Source organism: Sebastes fasciatus, chromosome 8 (assembly GCF_043250625.1).
Source record: "Sebastes fasciatus isolate fSebFas1 chromosome 8, fSebFas1.pri, whole genome shotgun sequence".
Classification (NCBI taxonomy): domain Eukaryota; kingdom Metazoa; phylum Chordata; class Actinopteri; order Perciformes; family Sebastidae; genus Sebastes; species Sebastes fasciatus.
In genome coordinates, this window is record NC_133802.1 from 35,413,363 (window position 1) to 35,435,935 (window position 22,573).

The 22,573-nt window shown below is 39.3% G+C and overlaps 2 protein-coding genes across 2 annotated transcripts in view; one reads left to right on the plus strand and one right to left on the minus strand.

Annotated features, from left to right (window-relative positions):
* The window catches only part of cd63 (CD63 molecule), a 13,144-nt gene extending 4,297 nt beyond the window's left edge, over nt 1-8,847 (plus strand). Inside the window, exons 3-8 of the mRNA XM_074645225.1 lie at nt 5,300-5,488; nt 5,636-5,710; nt 6,477-6,575; nt 6,769-6,912; nt 7,695-7,778; nt 8,457-8,847. Of these exons, the coding sequence (XP_074501326.1) occupies nt 5,300-5,488; nt 5,636-5,710; nt 6,477-6,575; nt 6,769-6,912; nt 7,695-7,778; nt 8,457-8,522 (657 nt within the window). The 3' untranslated portion in view covers nt 8,523-8,847. The remainder of the gene's footprint in view (nt 1-5,299; nt 5,489-5,635; nt 5,711-6,476; nt 6,576-6,768; nt 6,913-7,694; nt 7,779-8,456) is intronic.
* A 40-nt stretch (nt 8,848-8,887) lies between these two features.
* Nucleotides 8,888-21,445, minus strand: letmd1 (LETM1 domain containing 1). Its single transcript, XM_074645224.1, has 9 exons — nt 21,298-21,445; nt 19,294-19,448; nt 18,352-18,467; nt 18,106-18,188; nt 17,818-18,004; nt 17,578-17,679; nt 17,272-17,424; nt 17,058-17,154; nt 8,888-10,993 (listed from the first exon to the last, which is right to left on the minus strand). Exons 1-9 carry the CDS (start codon nt 21,402-21,404, stop codon nt 10,917-10,919), a joined length of 1,077 nt encoding a protein of 358 aa, XP_074501325.1. The 5' UTR covers nt 21,405-21,445; the 3' UTR covers nt 8,888-10,916.
* Between the last annotated feature and the right edge of the window lie 1,128 nt (nt 21,446-22,573).

The following is a 22,573-nucleotide window of genomic DNA, read 5'->3' on the forward strand; positions in this document are numbered from 1 at the left end:
TAAGCAGTATATTATAATTTAATACACATTTTGTTGTTGGTCTATGGGCCGCTCCCGTTAGGGGTCGCCACAGCGGATCATCGATCCACACGTTGACTTTTTGATCACGATGAACGATCTCAGGATTTTACGCCGGATACAAACTCCACCGCGCCGCCAATATAATACACATTATAATGTAGATGTAAGCACCTTTAAGTGTTTATTAATGTATTTGTCAAGCATTCATAAGTGGGGTTTGGTGTATAAACAGATAATGAATAATAATATAAAGATATGTCTCCATAAGAGAACCGTCCTTATCTGCTCACAACTATATTATAGTTTGTTTTAAATGACGTCTTAAATGTTTATACTGGGGGGGGGGGGGGGTTAAACCTTATTGATTCATTCTTCGGTTATTTCTCAACTAGATTAATCTAATTATTAAAAAATTATGTTTTCATCAAGAAATGAAGGTCGAGCTAAAGGCAAAAACATAACTTGGATAAACACTTTCATTTTTTTATCATTCTATATTCTATTGTATTCTCTTTTATTCTATTGTGTGTCTTTGCTCTGTTTGCCTGCTCCGCTCACTCCTTCATGTTCTGCCACGTCAACCATCAGCCTCCTGTTCCACTCCAGCTCAAATATTGACATTGGTGTTGCCGACAAGGAGCAGTCGAGGGCTTCACGTGGAGAACACGCCACCAGCCGGGCTGATAGTCGTCTCACTTCCACTTTAAATACGTCGGTTTTTCATCCTGACGTCAGCATTTCATTTGAAACTAGAAGGACACTCGGAGAGTGCAGACCTCCACTGAGGTCAAACACCTGATCTGACAACGTTAACGAAAGTGAACAATAACTCATGTATCCGCTCCCTCGGCCCACGCTGCACCCTAACCCACCAGGTTTCATGAAAACCAGCAGTTTGTCCGTCTGCTGATGAAAACTGAACCGTAAACATGGACTCCCTGGCAGAGGGACGCGTAGTAAGACTAGTTCAACTGGCAGGTGTTGATCCTGGATTCAACTATACTGCTTTTTAACCGATGTTATAGAGACTGTTTGTAAGAATCAGAAATGTCTTGTTAACAGCTTCACCTGTGTCCGTTAAGTCAACTAAAGTCAGCGTCCTGTTGCTGGCGCTTGTGCTCGCTCTACATAGACATGAAGGAGCATCGCTCAACACAGTGAGGAGACACACGTCAGCTAAAAGCACAATATCACTCTATATTTCAGCTGCTTGGCAGTAATGTTAGCTGACCAGACCAAGGTCTCTCCATGAATCAATGCTGATCCTAGTGTTGGCTTTTCCCGCCTCAGCCTCCCGACCGCGGCCGGAGGGAACGGGGGAGACGCCGGAGTTTTGGTCGGAGACGATAACGTTTCTCTCTGCGGAGCCCCGTCACTTCACAAGACACGGGAAACCTCTGTTGGTCTGGAGGAGCTGCAGCAGTTATTTCTGCACAAACGTCCACTGAACATTCACTAGATATTCTCAGAGCTAAACTAATGGTCCGTGTCCACAGGCTCCGTGCTTTTGCACGCCCCCCGTTCATTGTCTATGTAAGCGATTCGAGAGACTAGACGTCACGACGCCCGCTCCTCATTTGCATAAAGTTGAGGGCTTGTCTACTTTATGCAGATCACGGGCGTCCGACGCGACTCGCCGCCTCTCCAAACTCCCGAGGATCTTTTAAAATAAACGTTGTTGATCTAAATTAAAGACAGATTCATCAACATGGATTATTTCTCGCCTCAAATGTTTTCAGAAACACATTTCAGTGAACTATTTACGTGAAATAAGAGAAGAAAGTTTCCAAACAAGCCTCCATACTGGTTCCGGTATGAAAGCTGGGAGCAGCAGCCAACGGCGGGAAAGCGTTCGTCCAATCAGGAGCCGAGTGCCTTGTTTCTAGGGACAGCACACCAAGCCTCAAATGTTGGGAAGCGTCGCGTCCCCTCGCGTTAAAAACGCCCCCAAAGCTACGGTCTCCCCCGCGTCATCCGACCGCGGCAAACACTGTTTAACAGCTTCACTAGATACAACCAAGAGGTTTTGGTGCTTCACTGGAGTTTGTGTTGGAGTCTGAGTCTGAACAGCGGAGACACACGAGAGACCATGAGACACCGACCAGCAATGGTTTATACGTGGAAGAAGTTACAAACAGGATCTTTAAGAGAGTCAATACAGAAAATAAAGAGTCTATAATTACCCTGAGCTGAATTGATGTCTCTATTCTGTTCCACTTGCTGCCAGGATGAGCTGCTTTTAGTCTCAGTCTTTGGATTTTGGACTGTTTGTCGTAACATTTTATAGACTTTATTGAGTAATAGAGAAAATTATGTAGTAATTTCACATATGAAATTGGGCGCCCCGATAGCTCAGCTGGTGGAGCGGGCCATATAACGACGCTGAGTCCAAACCGCGGCGGCCTGGGTTCCAATCCGACCTGTGGCCGGTTCCGCATGTCGCCCCTCTCTCCCCGCTTTCCAAAACTCTATCCACTGTCCTGTCAATAAAAGACTATAAATAGATAATCAAACAATAAATGATCTGTATTTATCAGTATGTTATGCTCAGTGTCAGAGTTCATATGTTGACCGTACTTCTGGCATCGCGGTCGGTTTCCACTCATTCTGTCTTCAGTGACGTCCTCATCATAGAAGACATGATCAGAACCTGTCAGCAGTTATGCTCAAATACGGACTAAATATGGTGGTAATAAGCCTTCAAGCACTTTTTACAGTTCTGCCTGTTCAGGAGAGTTTTTATACGTTTCTAATGCAGTCAGAGTTCAAACTTTATGGTGTGTTTAATGTCCACTAAAATAAAACATACAATGGAGTCACAGTAGAGACGTTTAGCCCATAAAAATATATTTATTACATGATTTACTAGATATTTTTCTGCTGACGGACTAATCGATGAATTGATCCGACCACAGGTGTATCCGCCCTGAGAGTACAGGACGGTGATGTTTGCTTTAGAGTCACTTGATCCCAGCGGATCACGGTCAAACAGTCCTCCCACACACTGTGTGTGTTCACATCTACTGAACCATCTACCACCTGATAATGAACCTCACCCAACGCAGTGACACACGAACATCACATTTTACCACCTGATCGTATCACATCTATCATACAGGAACTAAAGACTGTTGCAACTTCCTTCCATCAGTGCTTCATCATTTAGTCTGAGCGAGGCGTCCGTATGGAAGCAAAGTTTGAATCTTATAAGCAGGAATATCTAACATTTAATCACAACTGAATATTTAAAGGGAGAATTGAAATATTGAACCACCTGGTAATGGAGGTCTTTCTGTGCACCACTCATGGTCTCCAGAGGATACATCCTACGGACTTTGCCGATCCCCTGACCTTTTATTTAGCACCATCATCAGGTCCAAATTTCCGTTTACCCAATACCTTTGTTTTATGATGAAATACCTGCTGAACAATGACATTCCCTTCAGCCTACTTTAGTACCGTGTTACCACGCTGCTAACACGCCAAACTAACATGGTAAACACGCTACATGGTAAACATTAGGGCGGGGACCATGCACCTATCTTCCGATTCAATACTATCACCATATTTGGGTGCCGAATCGATATGTGTTGCGATTTTTAAGTATTGTGATTCGATTTTACAACTTATTGTGATTTTTGTTAACTTTTGTAACCTTAGACCAGGAGAAAAGATACATGTAATGTTTTATACTTCTGGTGAATATAATCCATCAATCTGATTTCCATAGATGTATTTTGTATACAGTTCCCTTTGTTAACACCTTATTTTGAAAAGCTGACGTAGTCCCACATGTCTACTTCCTGTAACTTCTCCAAGGTGGTCTCTAGCTCTCCCGTCAGCTCCGTTCTCTTTATCCATCCATGGTCAGCTCCATCGGGGCCGTTTCAATGCAGAGAACAGACATGTCAGTATCAGGGTGCTCTACAGTCGTAGCGTCGGCCCATTTGACCACGGAGACGAGAGCGACGGCCGGCTCCACCGCCACGTTACCGTCATACCATAACGTTACCGCCATACCATAACGTTACCTCCATACCATAACGTTACCTCCATACCATAACGTTACCTCCATACCATAACGTTACCTCCATACCATAACGTTACCTCCATACCATAACGTTACCTCCATACCATAACGTTACCTCCATACCATAACGTTACCACCATACCATAACGTTACCGCCATACCATAACGTTACCTCCATACCATAACGTTACCGCCATACCATAACGTTACCTCCATACCATAACGTTACCACCATACCATAACGTTACCTCCATACCATAACGTTACCACCATACCATAACGTTACCTCCATACCATAACGTTTCCTGTCCGTGACAGAGTTAGCATGCAGCTTTAGCTCTGCTCTGTCTAGCTCTGCTTTTCCTGTCAATGTGTGAAACCCAAAGTGTTTCCATCCTTTACTGGATGTGTAGTGTTTACCACGCTGGATTTAACATGGGAGGGTGCAGGTCATATCCACGACGACCCTCCAACGTTTTAGACTCTCTGAGGTTTGTTTTGGTTGACGCATACGGAACGGATACGACGTCACGTTACTCAGACTACCACAATAAAAGCGGTAACTTCCTTCTACCTCCACAGAGACTCAGATGAAGCAGATATATCCATTCTGGCATTAAAACGTCTGTTTAGAAATTGTAAAAACAAAAGTTGTGATACATCGGTGACTTTTTGAGCTGCAGGGGGATGTTTTGTTGCAATACCGTGAGTGGCCACTGGAAAAAATTGGAAGCAAGGCTGAGCAGCGACATCGTATTCACTTCTTATTATACATCCATAATGGGATTGAACATGTTAGCATTTAGCTCAGTCTAGCCTCACAGAGCCACTAGCATGGCTGACCACTTTTAGACCAGTTGCTCAAATTAATTTGGTACATTTTGGATCTAAAAATTTAAATAAATCAAGTTGCTCAAATTAGACTGACCCCAAAATCAAACTAACTTTCTATATGAACATTTTTGAACCTGGAAAAAAATTATATTTTTTTGAGATGGCAAAACCTTTCTGGACAGATATTTCAGTGCAATAAATACAATTTCAACATTACAGTATATATTTTGTAGTGGTTACATTTTGAGGTATTCAGTTCCTTCTAAGCCTCAAAGTGTTTTGTCCTTTCTTTACTTCTCTTGTGTTTCCAGATAATCTGCAGACTCAAATCAAATAAACACGTGTGTGACATGAAAAGAGGAGAAATGTATACCTAAACTTCCACCGTACTTCCCCCCCCTCTGTTTCCTGCAGTTATGTGGCCTGGCATTGATTGTCGTGGGAATCCTGGTTCAGGTGGGTTTACACAGAAGCTTGAAGATCAAGGATGCGTCAGCCTCAGGAGTTCCCATCGTCATCATCGGAGTCGGTGTGGTGATCTTCTTCATCGCCTTCTTCGGCTGCTGCGGTGCCTGGAAAGAGAACTACTGCATGGTCACCACGGTAACTCACATCTAGTGTGGTATCTGTGAAAGCAGACAGAAACAAAAAGGAATGAATAATGTGTGTAAGACATGTCTAATGTAGCCTGGAAGAGGAATTACCTTGATGTAAGGCACTTAAATATCTTTCATTTCTCTTTTTCCCCAGTTTGCCGTCCTTCTCTTCCTGATCATTCTTGTGGAGATTGCAGCTGCGATCGCTGGATACATCTTCAGAAACAAAGTGAGTGTAGAGTTTGACTGTTTGGAGTATTACAGTAAATAAATTCAGAAGAAAACGTTTGGAAATTTGTGTTTGGTGGATTATTTCTCTGTGGTTACAATGCTAATGGTCATTGTATTTTACATGGTTGGAAAGCCTGTTTATTGACCTTCACAATGATGTCACACTTGTAAGGATCATGCATTTGTGGGATGAGCAGCACAGCAGATTATATGGGTAGCGCCCAAGAACAATTTGCCAAAATCCTCTTCATGCTGGTCACCAACCTGGTCACACGTTGTTCTGGGATGGCGTTCCATTCCTCAACCAGGATTGGTTGCAGGTGCCAGGCTGTTGTGGCTGCGTATGGATCTTCCACCGCTACTGAGGCTCCTGACGGTGGATTAAATGAATCAATATGTCTTGTTTGTTCCTTGTTACTGATAGAGAGTTCAATCATCCAATCCACCAAACAACTCACAACAAGAGTCAACACCAACAGGAGAATACACTGTTTACCATTGGCAGAGCATTTTGGAACATTTTTCTTGGGCGCTCCCCACATAATCAGCTGTGCTGCTCATCCCACAAATGCATGATCCTTACAAGTTGGACATCATTGTGAAGGTAAATAAACAGGCTTTCCAACGATGTGAAATACAATGACCATTAGCATTGATACAACAGAGAAATAATCCACCAAACACAAGTTTACTAACGTTTTTTTCTGAGTTTACAACCCTGCAGAAGCTGTGGTTTCACGTCCATGTTGTGTCTGTCCACGTAGCTCAAAGACATCGTCCAGGACAGCCTCACTGACATGATTTCCGGTTACAAGAACGGCACCGCTGAGTTCAAGACCACCATGGACAAACTGCAGGAGGACGTGAGTTCAGTGTTGATTCTCCTACTCACTGTTTGCTGACAACACCTTCACATCACACTGCTGCATCCTGTATGTCTGCGCTGCATCACATGATGCTGTTATTCTTGGCACCATCTGTTGACACAAGTTACATCCTTTTACTGTACACTGCTGGCACGTCCACGTCCAATGTTTTCATCTGACTCACTTGCAGTTCAAATGCTGTGGTGTGAACAGTAGCGCTGACTGGAGAGACTTCGGACCTGATGGAAAAACTGTGCCTGACTCCTGCTGTGTGATCGTCGCCGCCAAATGTGGAGTCGGCACCATGACGGACGCTGCCAAAGTGCACCAGCAGGTAAACCTGGTGGTTGACGTGTTGTATGTGAGATAAAGTCAAAGATGACACCTAGAACACACACAACACACAGTGGAACGATTTAATGTGAAGCAGCAGTTGTAGGAAATGTACGACGGCGTATTAGTGCCATTGTAGGTTAAAAAAATAAGAAATGACAGAGCCGGGGGGGGGGGGGGGGGATATTCAGAGAAACATTTCTGACATTAAAGTCATAAATTTACAAGAAAGAACTCAAGAAAAATATGTTTTTGTTTAGGAACCATATTGCTTCGCTTTGCAAGGTTGGATCAACCTCATCACACTTTGCCACCAAAGTGTGGCGCTCAGAGCGGATGAACGCGAAGCGCTCGTGGTGGATGAACGCGAGGCGCTCGGAGCGGATGAACGCGAAGCGCTCGTGGCGGATGAACGCGAGGCGCTCGGGGCGGATGAACGCGAGGCGCTCGGGGCGGATGAACGCGAGGCACTCGGAGCGGATGAACGCGAAGCGCTCATGGCGGATGAACGCGAGGCGCTCGGAGCGGATGAACACGAACTCAGAGCGAATAAACGCGAGGCGCTCAGAGCGGATAAAGGCGAGGCGCACAGCAACACAAAAGCAGCGCGCATTAGGTTCAATCTAATTTAAAAGAATCAGAAAAAGCCGCATGGTTGCTAAAACCCACTCGGAAAGTTTGAAAAGGTCTTTTAACAACTCAACCAGTGAAGTGTTCATATGGAATCTAATAATAATATACAATACTAATAATATAATATAATAGTATTGTCTTTCGTTGTAGGGTTGTCATGATGCTCTGGAGAACTCCCTGAAGAAGAACCTCCTGTGGGTGATCGTGGCAGCTCTGGTTATCGCCGTCCTGCAGGTACGTAACAGGACATCGTGCACGACTCCCGACCGGTTCATTTTTAATGATTCATTTTACCTGTTAACAGGATTTCATCTGAAATATAGTCTTCATCTGTTTAACTCTTCTTTTAAATCTTTGTTACATCTAGTGGTTTTATCTGCAGGATATAAATAAAAAACTGTTTATATCTGTTATAAACAAGCACTCACGTTAACCGTTAACCCACATTAAGCATTTTAACCGATTAACACTATCGGTTAAAACGGTTAAAAGAAATGTTAATAATTAATTCAAAAGTTGAGCATTTTTCAAAATGAGCATCCCTAGAGTGGACAAATATGCTGCTTTATGTAAATGTATGTCTATATTTATTATTGTAAATTAATGAACAACACAGATCAATGACAGATATTGATCCAGAAACCCTCACAGGTACTGCATTTAGCATAAAACAAGATGCTCAGATCAGAACATGTCAAACTGCAGCCCAACAGGCAACAACAGCTGTCAGTGTGTCAGTGTGCTGACTTGATCATCATAAAGTGGGCTAAATGTCTGTAAAGAGGAGACTCACAAAAAAAACCTAAAGTTGTGTGAATGCTTAAAGAAAATAGTGGCGTTAATTTGCGTGGTTGTGTTATTGTCGTGTTAAATATCTTTCTATCTGATGATACATGATTGTTTCCCTTCCAGATTATGGGCCTGGTGTTCGCCTGCTTGCTGATGAGAGGAATCCGCAGCGGCTACGAAGTCATGTGATTCAGCTTCACACCTGAGGAGTCGGCGTCGGTTCAGGTCGCACTTATTGGGAGCTTCATTTGGAAAACTTTTCATCTTACACTTAAAGATATAAGGCACAGAACAATATATATTTTCTCTTGTATTGATTTTGGATTCTATTTTCATAGGTTAATATCTCAGCTTTGATACTGAACGTGCTTAGGAAACGATAGAAATGATTAATGTCCACTTGTTCTGGTTGGTTGTGAGGAATTCTAACACGGTTTATTTCTTCTGTTAACGGACTGAAGATCTGGTTTTATGTTTTGCTGGTTTCTGTTTTTATTAAAGACTCTTTAAATTACTTCTGAATTTTAAGTGTAAATACAAACAGGGAAAGTAAATGCACCACAAAAGCTTTTTATTCCAGACAGTTCCATTACATTGTATGTAGTAATATTGGCACAGCAACAACATTCAAAACCTGAAGAGCAAATATCATATATTAAAAAAAAAAGAAAAGAAAGGACTTTTGCAACTCATATTTCACGTGTTGTTGGTCCAGTCGTTGTGAAACAGCACTAGAAGCTAATGACATTTCCTGTTTTACAAAACAAACACGAGAACCACCAAAAGAACACACACTTCCTCTTCGTAGTGTTTCCCCGAACTATGAAACTCTGCTGAGGTGAGAAACTCTGCTGAGGTGTTGCCTGACAAGGGCAAGTTAATGTCATCTTTAAGGGACTGTTCAGGTGTTTCAGACTATGGATCAGAACCTCATAGAACCCCACTGACACACACACATTGCAGTTACAAACACAATTAAAGCTGTGAGCAGCGATGAACGTGCCCTCGCACCTTCCCGTGCGTCGGGGGTACTGGAGGGACGCCGACTGACGCAGCCAGGCACGATGAAAACGGAACTCTGCTGAGCGCAATGACGCCTGCCAGAAGACTAAGACATACGGTTCATGAGTTATGAAAGGGGGCGTGGCTAATGTATTGGGGCGGGGCTATGAGTCTATTTTTGCATGTTAATGTCCTCAGGACTGGAGCCTCATCATGCCTGAGGTCTTTGGGGCAGATCGGACTATGTACAGTCGAGTTACAACAACTTCCTGTTTCATGGCGAATGGCTCAAAATGGCCGCCACGCCACGGTCAGGTCGTTAAGTGGAAACTCACCATTTGAATAACTTTCCATCCTGAAGGTCTTAAGATGGTTCTGACCAAATTTCAAGTCGATCTGATTAAATCTGTAGGAGGAGATCGTTAAAGTACGCGGCCTATAAAACGCACATTAAATTCAAAATGGCTGACTTCCTGTTGAGTTTCGGGCATACCTCCAAGAGGCTTTTTTCTGCGTCTCCACATCTTACATCTGTCTGACAAATTTCATACATGTAGGTGAAACCGGAAGGAGGGGCTTCATTTTTCCAATTTGCTAGGGGGCGCTAGCGAGTCATTTTGCAAACCTTGAGCCCGGAACCCTTAAAATATCAAATTTTTCACCTCGTCTGGGAAGTGTGCCAAGTTTTACAGCTTTTTGAGCATGTTAAGGTCGTCAAAAAGGCGATTCATTTTAAGAAAAAGAAGAACACTTCAGTTTGAACGGGGCCTTCGCTGGCCGACGCTGTCGCTGCCCGGGCTCTAATAATAACTGGGCTATTTTCTGATCTCTATTGAAGATCCGTCAACATGTTTTCCTTCTAGACGGTTCCTCTGTGTGTGATCTACTGATTGTCCTTCCTTGAAGACGGTTGACTCTGACCAGCGTTCGTCATGGTAACCATGGTAACCAGGTGAGAGCGGAGGTCAAAGTGAGGTGAATGTAAGAGGAGCTACAGGGTGTGTTTGATGTGAACCAGGCAAATATTAACAGCTCACAAAGTGCTGCTGAACTTTAACTAAACAGCGTCCTCTTTGTTCCCCGTTCGCTCGGCTCCGTGGGGGTGTGTAATGATGTGTTGGCTTCCAAGTAAACAAAAGATGAGCCTGAGCGTAACCATGGTAACAAGCTTTAGATATACAGCGATAGGTAATCACCACATTACCTCAACAACAGTTCAGTGCATCAGAATTTATTCCGGTCCCTCGTGACGGGAGATGAGAACTAAGTGTAAAGAGTAGAATCCCAGACCACTGCCCTGATAAAGACACAATACATTCAACATAATCTTCCAAATGAAATCCTGTAAACGGAGTGTGGACTCGGCGAATAGGACAGTTCTAAGGCAGGATCCTTTTCTTTTCTGTAAACCTACTTTGTGTTTTGGGGGGGCTAAGACATTTCTTTGTTTTCTTAAATCTCGTAATCTTTGCCAAGAACAGTTTTAAAATGTTTCTTCTGCGGGGAAAAAGGAGAAGTTGACAACTCTCAGGAAGTCGCGCTGCACTTAATCGCAAAAAGCAGATCGCTGCCGGCTTCCTATCAGTGTCGGCCGGCGCCGCTCGGTGCGTTGGCGGAGAGAAATACGATGCTGTGCAAGAGCAGCGACACCTCGGAGTCTGCAGGAGATAAACACAAGAGGCAAAGATACAGCATTCAACTTTAGACTAGAAGGGTTAAAGGAAGAGTTCAACATTATTAAACTAGACTAGAAGGGTTAAAGGTAGAGTTCAACATTATTAAACTAGACTAGAAGGGTTAAAGGAAGAGTTCAACATTATTAAACTAGACTAGAAGGGTTAAAGGAAGAGTTCAACATTATTAAACTAGACTAGAAGGGTTAAAGGAAGAGTTCAACATTATTAAACTAGACTAGAAGGGTTAAAGGAAGAGTTCAACATTATTAAACTAGACTAGAAGGGTTAAAGGAAGAGTTCAACATTATTAAACTAGACTAGAAGGGTTAAAGGAAGAGTTCAACATTATTAAACTAGACTAGAAGGGTTAAAGGAAGAGTTCAACATTATTAAACTTTAGACTAGAAGGGTTAAAGGAAGAGTTCAACATTATTAAACTAGACTAGAAGGGTTAAAGGAAGAGTTCAACATTATTAAACTTTAGACTAGAAGGGTTAAAGGTAGAGTTCAACATTATTAAACTTTAGACTAGAAGGGTTAAAGGAAGAGTTCAACATTATTAAACTAGACTAGAAGGGTTAAAGGAAGAGTTCAACATTATTAAACTAGACTAGAAGGGTTAAAGGAAGAGTTCAACATTATTAAACTAGACTAGAAGGGTTAAAGGAAGAGTTCAACATTATTAAACTTTAGACTAGAAGGGTTAAAGGAAGAGTTCAACATTATTAAACTTTAGACTAGAAGGGTTAAAGGAAGAGTTCAACATTATTAAACTAGACTAGAAGGGTTAAAGGAAGAGTTCAACATTATTAAACTAGACTAGAAGGGTTAAAGGAAAAGTTCAACATTATTAAACTAGACTAGAAGGGTTAAAGGAAGAGTTCAACATTATTAAACTTTAGACTAGAAGGGTTAAAGGAAGAGTTCAACATTATTAAACTAGACTAGAAGGGTTAAAGGAAGAGTTCAACATTATTAAACTAGACTAGAAGGGTTAAAGGAAGAGTTCAACATTATTAAACTTTAGACTAGAAGGGTTAAAGGAAGAGTTCAACATTATTAAACTTTAGACTAGAAGGGTTAAAGGAAGAGTTCAACATTATTAAACTAGACTAGAAGGGTTAAAGGAAGAGTTCAACATTATTAAACTAGACTAGAAGGGTTAAAGGTAGAGTTCAACATTATTAAACTTTAGACTAGAAGGGTTAAAGGAAGAGTTCAACATTATTAAACTAGACTAGAAGGGTTAAAGGAAGAGTTCAACATTATTAAACTAGACTAGAAGGGTTAAAGGTAGAGTTCAACATTATTAAACTAGACTAGAAGGGTTAAAGGAAGAGTTCAACATTATTAAACTAGACTAGAAGGGTTAAAGGAAGAGTTCAACATTATTAAACTAGACTAGAAGGGTTAAAGGAAGAGTTCAACATTATTAAACTTTAGACTAGAAGGGTTAAAGGTAGAGTTCAACATTATTAAACTAGACTAGAAGGGTTAAAGGAAGAGTTCAACATTATTAAACTTTAGACTAGAAGGGTTAAAGGAAGAGTTCAACATTATTAAACTAGACTAGAAGGGTTAAAGGAAGAGTTCAACATTATTAAACTTTAGACTAGAAGGGTTAAAGGAAGAGTTCAACATTATTAAACTAGACTAGAAGGGTTAAAGGAAGAGTTCAACATTATTAAACTTTAGACTAGAAGGGTTAAAGGAAGAGTTCAACATTATTAAACTAGACTAGAAGGGTTAAAGGTAGAGTTCAACATTATTAAACTTTAGACTAGAAGGGTTAAAGGAAGAGTTCAACATTATTAAACTAGACTAGAAGGGTTAAAGGAAGAGTTCAACATTATTAAACTAGACTAGAAGGGTTAAAGGAAGAGTTCAACATTATTAAACTAGACTAGAAGGGTTAAAGGAAGAGTTCAACATTATTAAACTTTAGACTAGAAGGGTTAAAGGAAGAGTTCAACATTATTAAACTAGACTAGAAGGGTTAAAGGAAGAGTTCAACATTATTAAACTAGACTAGAAGGGTTAAAGGAAGAGTTCAACATTATTAAACTAGACTAGAAGGGTTAAAGGTAGAGTTCAACATTATTAAACTAGACTAGAAGGGTTAAAGGAAGAGTTCAACATTATTAAACTAGACTAGAAGGGTTAAAGGAAGAGTTCAACATTATTAAACTAGACTAGAAGGGTTAAAGGAAGAGTTCAACATTATTAAACTAGACTAGAAGGGTTAAAGGTAGAGTTCAACATTATTAAACTAGACTAGAAGGGTTAAAGGAAGAGTTCAACATTATTAAACTAGACTAGAAGGGTTAAAGGAAGAGTTCAACATTATTAAACTAGACTAGAAGGGTTAAAGGAAGAGTTCAACATTATTAAACTAGACTAGAAGGGTTAAAGGAAGAGTTCAACATTATTAAACTAGACTAGAAGGGTTAAAGGAAGAGTTCAACATTATTAAACTTTAGACTAGAAGGGTTAAAGGTAGAGTTCAACATTATTAAACTAGACTAGAAGGGTTAAAGGAAGAGTTCAACATTATTAAACTAGACTAGAAGGGTTAAAGGAAGAGTTCAACATTATTAAACTAGACTAGAAGGGTTAAAGGAAGAGTTCAACATTATTAAACTAGACTAGAAGGGTTAAAGGAAGAGTTCAACATTATTAAACTTTAGACTAGAAGGGTTAAAGGAAGAGTTCAACATTATTAAACTAGACTAGAAGGGTTAAAGGAAGAGTTCAACATTATTAAACTTTAGACTAGAAGGGTTAAAGGAAGAGTTCAACATTATTAAACTTTAGACTAGAAGGGTTAAAGGAAGAGTTCAACATTATTAAACTAGACTAGAAGGGTTAAAGGAAGAGTTCAACATTATTAAACTTTAGACTAGAAGGGTTAAAGGAAGAGTTCAACATTATTAAACTAGACTAGAAGGGTTAAAGGTAGAGTTCAACATTATTAAACTTTAGACTAGAAGGGTTAAAGGAAGAGTTCAACATTATTAAACTAGACTAGAAGGGTTAAAGGAAGAGTTCAACATTATTAAACTTTAGACTAGAAGGGTTAAAGGTAGAGTTCAACATTATTAAACTAGACTAGAAGGGTTAAAGGAAGAGTTCAACATTATTAAACTTTAGACTAGAAGGGTTAAAGGTAGAGTTCAACATTATTAAACTTTAGACTAGAAGGGTTAAAGGAAGAGTTCAACATTATTAAACTTTAGACTAGAAGGGTTAAAGGAAGAGTTCAACATTATTAAACTAGACTAGAAGGGTTAAAGGTAGAGTTCAACATTATTAAACTTTAGACTAGAAGGGTTAAAGGAAGAGTTCAACATTATTAAACTAGACTAGAAGGGTTAAAGGTAGAGTTCAACATTATTAAACTAGACTAGAAGGGTTAAAGGTAGAGTTCAACATTATTAAACTTTAGACTAGAAGGGTTAAAGGAAGAGTTCAACATTATTAAACTAGACTAGAAGGGTTAAAGGAAGAGTTCAACATTATTAAACTTTAGACTAGAAGGGTTAAAGGAAGAGTTCAACATTATTAAACTAGACTAGAAGGGTTAAAGGAAGAGTTCAACATTATTAAACTAGACTAGAAGGGTTAAAGGAAGAGTTCAACATTATTAAACTTTAGACTAGAAGGGTTAAAGGTAGAGTTCAACATTATTAAACTTTAGACTAGAAGGGTTAAAGGTAGAGTTCAACATTATTAAACTTTAGACTAGAAGGGTTAAAGGTAGAGTTCAACATTATTAAACTAGACTAGAAGGGTTAAAGGAAGAGTTCAACATTATTAAACTAGACTAGAAGGGTTAAAGGTAGAGTTCAACATTATTAAACTAGACTAGAAGGGTTAAAGGTAGAGTTCAACATTATTAAACTTTAGACTAGAAGGGTTAAAGGAAGAGTTCAACATTATTAAACTAGACTAGAAGGGTTAAAGGAAGAGTTCAACATTATTAAACTAGACTAGAAGGGTTAAAGGAAGAGTTCAACATTATTAAACTAGACTAGAAGGGTTAAAGGAAGAGTTCAACATTATTAAACTTTAGACTAGAAGGGTTAAAGGTAGAGTTCAACATTATTAAACTAGACTAGAAGGGTTAAAGGAAGAGTTCAACATTATTAAACTAGACTAGAAGGGTTAAAGGAAGAGTTCAACATTATTAAACTTTAGGCTAGAAGGGTTAAAGGAAGAGTTCAACATTATTAAACTAGAAGGGTTAAAGGTAGAGTTCAACATTATTAAACTAGACTAGAAGGGTTAAAGGAAGAGTTCAACATTATTAAACTAGACTAGAAGGGTTAAAGGAAGAGTTCAACATTATTAAACTAGACTAGAAGGGTTAAAGGAAGAGTTCAACATTATTAAACTAGACTAGAAGGGTTAAAGGTAGAGTTCAACATTATTAAACTTTAGACTAGAAGGGTTAAAGGTAGAGTTCAACATTATTAAACTTTAGACTAGAAGGGTTAAAGGAAGAGTTCAACATTATTAAACTAGACTAGAAGGGTTAAAGGAAGAGTTCAACATTATTAAACTAGACTAGAAGGGTTAAAGGTAGAGTTCAACATTATTAAACTTTAGACTAGAAGGGTTAAAGGTAGAGTTCAACATTATTAAACTTTAGACTAGAAGGGTTAAAGGAAGAGTTCAACATTATTAAACTAGACTAGAAGGGTTAAAGGAAGAGTTCAACATTATTAAACTAGACTAGAAGGGTTAAAGGAAGAGTTCAACATTATTAAACTAGACTAGAAGGGTTAAAGGAAGAGTTCAACATTATTAAACTAGACTAGAAGGGTTAAAGGTAGAGTTCAACATTATTAAACTTTAGACTAGAAGGGTTAAAGGTAGAGTTCAACATTATTAAACTTTAGACTAGAAGGGTTAAAGGAAGAGTTCAACATTATTAAACTAGACTAGAAGGGTTAAAGGAAGAGTTCAACATTATTAAACTAGACTAGAAGGGTTAAAGGAAGAGTTCAACATTATTAAACTAGACTAGAAGGGTTAAAGGAAGAGTTCAACATTATTAAACTAGACTAGAAGGGTTAAAGGAAGAGTTCAACATTATTAAACTTTAGACTAGAAGGGTTAAAGGTAGAGTTCAACATTATTAAACTAGACTAGAAGGGTTAAAGGAAGAGTTCAACATTATTAAACTTTAGACTAGAAGGGTTAAAGGTAGAGTTCAACATTATTAAACTAGACTAGAAGGGTTAAAGGAAGAGTTCAACATTATTAAACTAGACTAGAAGGGTTAAAGGAAGAGTTCAACATTATTAAACTTTAGGCTAGAAGGGTTAAAGGAAGAGTTCAACATTATTAAACTAGACTAGAAGGGTTAAAGGAAGAGTTCAACATTATTAAACTAGACTAGAAGGGTTAAAGGAAGAGTTCAACATTATTAAACTTTAGACTAGAAGGGTTAAAGGAAGAGTTCAACATTATTAAACTAGACTAGAAGGGTTAAAGGAAGAGTTCAACATTATTAAACTAGACTAGAAGGGTTAAAGGTAGAGTTCAACATTATTAAACTAGACTAGAAGGGTTAAAGGAAGAGTTCAACATTATTAAACTAGACTAGAAGGGTTAAAGGTAGAGTTCAACATTATTAAACTTTAGACTAGAAGGGTTAAAGGAAGAGTTCAACATTATTAAACTAGACTAGAAGGGTTAAAGGAAGAGTTCAACATTATTAAACTTTAGACTAGAAGGGTTAAAGGTAGAGTTCAACATTATTAAACTAGACTAGAAGGGTTAAAGGAAGAGTTCAACATTATTAAACTAGACTAGAAGGGTTAAAGGAAGAGTTCAACATTATTAAACTAGACTAGAAGGGTTAAAGGAAGAGTTCAACATTATTAAACTTTAGAATAGGAAGGGTTAAAGGAAGAGTTCAACATTATTAAACTAGACTAGAAGGGTTAAAGGAAGAGTTCAACATTATTAAACTTTAGAATAGGAAGGGTTAAAGGAAGAGTTCAACAGCACTGAACGTGTGAACAGGAAGTCCTCCTACCTTTGAGAGAGGAGGACACCTGGAGCCAGCGAGACAACCACTCACGGTGCTGACCCACGCTGAGACCGGACGAATTGAGCCCGCGGAGATAACAAGCCTGGAAGAGAAGAACGTGACGTCTTAGTGACGCAGCTGAACGAGGAACACCCGGCGTTCATCACGGCGTAGCGTCATCGCGGCGTAGCGTCATCACGGCGTACACAACGTCACTGACCTGTCGGAGTTCGGGCTCACTCAGCTGATGAGCGCCGAGTCGGCTGAGGGCGCGGTCCAGCTGGAGCAGCTCCAGGCCGTGGCTGTTCAGACGCCGACCAATCAGGAAACCCGGGAGGCGCGGCGTCAGGAAGAGCAGCGGGCTGACGCGTCTCTGATTGGCCGTGAAGACAGAGAGGGTATATTTATATATATATATAAAGGATTAGGGTTTTATATATATATAATATATATATATACATATATATATATAATATATATATAATATATATATTCAAGAGGTGTTCAGGTTCAGGACGTTACTGACCTTCTGATTCACGCTCATCCTGTGTATACCCAGAGGAGGTCCAGAAAAAAGGCGCCGAACCGCCAGGATCTCACTGACTTCAGGCGTCGCTCCACTCTGCACCTGAAAATACACAAAACATCTGTTAGGCCAACTTTAACGGATCAGAACCTCATAGAACCACACTGAGAAACACCTGAACTCTCCCTTTAACCTCCATCTACTGTAGTAATACACTGACTCTGGATCAGAACCTCTTACTTTAGCACACAGGTCCTTGAGGGAACTCTGGAGCTGGCGGTCTTTGACCCGTTGGCTCGTGCTCTCGAGCCCTTTGAGCACCGGCCGGTGGTGCCGGGCCCGGAGGGAATGGTACAACGCCCGAAACTCCAGCTGCTGCTTGGGAGTCCAGAAATGAGGGATGAGGAGCTGGCGGGGGAAGAAGTACCTGGTGGTGGACGGGAGGGGAGGGGACGGTGGCAGAGAGAGGAGGGATGGTTAACTAGATAGATATTATATATATAAGGTGAATATTTCAGAGTAACTCACATCAGGAGGAACACCAGGTAGTTGGCGAAGGGAGGGATGGATATGACCACCAGCGGGACGGCCTTCAGCACGTCTCTACGAAACTGACAAACACATGTAGAGAAAGAGAAGCTGCTGAGAGATAATAAACATTACAGAGCTGGAAAATACTAAAGACTCATGAGGAGATATAGATATAGATATATATATATATAAATAAAGGTGAGGGTATTCTGGATATGACTATTGGTGGAGGAGGAGACCCACCTGTCGGAGCTTCTCCATCTCTCTGTAGGATAAATCCTTGAACTGCACTCCGTCAGAGAACATCCTGGATTTGATCCTCTGCACCTCTTTGGCATCGCGGAACAGCAGCTTGAATCCTGTAATGATATAAACTGTGTGAGGGGGATGATGCAACGTTCAGACGACACAAACAACACAAGGTTGAAACATGTAGAGCAACACACGGGACAACTGTAGAGTTATAGAAATATAGAAATATAAGAAGAGAGTGAACATTGTGCTCCCGTTTCTAAACTTCATTTCATTCTACAGCCTGAACTCCATTCAGATTCATTTTTCTACTTTTGAACTTTAATTATTGTTAAAAACCTGCAGCTATACGAGCAGCAGAAACCTCCAGAGAGAACCTGACGTGGTGTCAGAGGTACGAGCAGCAGAAACCTCCAGAGAGAACCTGACGTGGTGTCAGAGGTACGAGCAGCAGAAACCTCCAGAGAGAACCTGACGTGGTGTCAGAGGTACGAGCAGCAGAAACCTCCAGAGAGAACCTGACGTGGTGTCAGAGGTACGAGCAGCAGAAACCTCCAGAGAGAACCTGACGTGGTGTCAGAGGTACGAGCAGCAGAAACCTCCAGAGAGAACCTGACGTGGTGTCAGAGGTACGAGCAGCAGAAACCTCCAGAGAGAACCTGACGTGGTGTCAGAGGTACGAGCAGCAGAAACCTCCAGAGAGAACCTGACGTGGTGTCAGAGGTACGAGCAGCAGAAACCTCCAGAGAGAACCTGACGTGGTGTCAGAGGTACGAGCAGCAGAAACCTCCAGAGAGAACCTGACGTGGTGTCAGAGGTACGAGCAGCAGAAACCTCCAGAGAGAACCTGACGAGGTGTCAGAGGTACGAGCAGCAGAACTATCCAGAGAGAACCTGACGAGGTATCAGAGGTGAGCTAACAGCTGATCTCACCTTCCACAAAGGTGTGGTAGAGCTGATAGAAGCGTGGAAACCGCCGTCTGAGGAAACCTTCATATCTGGTGTTGACCTTCTGGAGCCTGGAGGAGATGTATCGACCGAGACCTCGTCTAACGTTGGACGAAGAGTAGTGTCTGCACAGGGCCGGCCTGCAGAGGACAACAGCTGAAAGTCAACAACTTCACTCCGACTAAAACATCTGGAACTAAAACGGAGGAAAAGGACAGAAATCATCTCTTTTTATTGACCACACATTAACGAACACACCGGATGCCGTCTGTCTGCCATTAGAACTGTTTCTTTCTATTCCAACAGACCAGCATGTGGTTTTATTTATTGATTTATAAAAGGGCTTCTCCTATGAATATTGCTTATTATATACTGTATATATATAAACTCGTATTTGACGTCACATGGCTGGAGAGGTGGAGCGTATAACACCGCTCACAGGACTGTTTCTACATTCTTTGTGCCGTCGTACGTGTGTGTAGAACAAAGAATCATTTCATATAAATAAAGATTATTATTATTATACATGTGGAATGAACTGCAGCATAGTTTGATATCCTGGTTTCAAAGACTCAATTCACAAATCTAAAGTCAAAATCCTGACTAATTTCTAACTTGTTTAATTGACTAGTGTTGTTTTACTTTTATTATAATATATTATTGTAATTTTCACAATTGATATTGTATATGTTTTAATGGTTTGCTTGATGTTCTATTTATACACTTATGTACTCAGATCTCAGTGGGACTTACCTGATTAAATAAAGGTTTGAATGAATGAAACATAATATAATTAAATTAAAAATAAGGTGTTCTGTGGTGCTTGTCTTTTTTTCTTTTTTTTATAAGTATTATTTAATTTTATTTATTTATTTAAATGTATTATCCTGTATGTGGGGTTGGTATGTTTGTCTGTAGATATAACTTTTCTGTTTTTATTTTTTTTTTGTCTGTTTGTGATGAAAATTTAAAAAATAAATACAAATTATAAAAAATTAAAGATAAGGGGTGTATATATATATATATATATATATATATATAGTCCAAGGAGTGGCATACATCAAAACAATAATAAACAAGATATTTCCAATAAATCTTTCTTGCTTTTACTAGAGGAATTCTTTTAAGTAATGAGAATAATAACATTTGGGCTTAATATTTCTGCACTTGCTACTATATATATATAAATATATAATATGTATATTATATATATATATATATAAATATATTATATATATGTATTATATATATATATATATATATATATATATATAATACATATTATATATTTATATATATATATATATATATATATATATAATACATATTATATATTATATATATATATATATAAATATATAATATGTATTATATATATATATATATATATATATATATATAATACATACATATTATATATTTATATATATATATATATATATATATTATATATATATATATATATATAATACATACATACATGCAAATATCAGAAGTCAGAATATCATTTACCTTAATTCATAACATCTTTTTAAATATCACACAGGGATTAATAAGAAGTCCAGCTCGATGCTCAGCATGTTGATATATGTATTAAATAATAATGCTCCAAAGACACAACAGAGAACCAGCAGCTAAACACAAGAGGACAACTGGTTCTCCATCAGCCCTCCTGAACCTGACATCTCTGCTATAATGGTTCTATCAAACAGAACCGGTGAACCATCCTGATGTGCTGCTGAGACACACAGCTGGATAGTCATAGTTAGAATCATCCTGATGTGCTGCTGAGACGCACAGCTGGATAGTCATAGTTAGAATCATCCTGATGTGCTGCTGAGACACACAGCTGGATAGTCATAGTTAGAATCATCCTGATGTGCTGCTGAGACGCACAGCTGGATAGTCATAGTTAGAGACACTGGAGTCAAACAGAGACAATAAGACAATAAGACAATAAGACAGAGACAACAACTAGATGTAAAATACCTGGACTGACAGGACACATAAGGAGAGTAGAGGCCGGTGGTTCTGGTGTTTGTCCTCAGAGAGCAGGACCAGAACCGGGTCAAAGACACACAGCAGACCAGCGCCATGTTGGACCGGACAGGGGACTTCCGCTGACGTCACCGTAATGACGCTGATACACGGGCAAGACAAAAGTTCAGTTACCGTAATGATGCTGATACACGGGCAAGACAAAAGTTCAGTTACCGTAATGACGCTGATACACGGGCAAGACAAAAGTTCAGTTACCGTAATGATGCTGATACACGGGCAAGACAAAAGTTCAGTTACCGTAATGACGCTGATACACGGGCAAGACAAAAGTTCAGTTACCGTAATGATGCTGATACACGGGCAAGACAAAAGTTCAGTTACCGTAATGACGCTGATACACGGGCAAGACAAAAGTTCAGTTACCGTAATGATGCTGATACACGGGCAAGACAAAAGTTCAGTTACCGTAATGACGCTGATACACGGGCAAGACAAAAGTTCAGTTACCGTAATGACGCTGATACACGGGCAAGACAAAAGTTCAGTTACCGTAATGATGCTGATACACGGGCAAGACAAAAGTTCAGTTACCGTAATGACGCTGATACACGGGCAAGACAAAAGTTCAGTTACCGTAATGATGCTGATACACGGGAAAGACGAAGTTCAGTTACCGTATATTACATTATATATCATATTATTATTATTATTATCATTATTATTATTGTACTATATTACATTATATTATTATATTATATTATTATTATATTATTATATTATATTATATTATATTACTATATTACTATATTACATTATATTATTATATTATATTACTATATTACATTATATTATAATATCTGCACTAATAATAGGATTATAAATCGGTATAGGCAATGCACAGGCAGATAAATATTACAGTCATATGTTAACCTCAGCAGCCTGACTGTTGAACGCTGCAGATTTTACTGTAATTAATGGTCCAATAAGAGTTAAACATGCAGCCAGCTTCTCACAATAACAATGCAATCTTATTAACAGTTGACGCTGTGAATTAAAGTATCACTTACATACTAATAGAGCAATAATAATAATAATAATAATAATATAAAACGGATTATTCTGCTAAATGAGTACTTTTACTTCTCTACTTTTGCTTTCATATTGCTGTTTCTACTTGAGTAAATTATTTTAATAATTCTTCCACTACAGCACATTACGTTGGAAATATAAGTATAAACATATAAATATTAAACATATAACATAT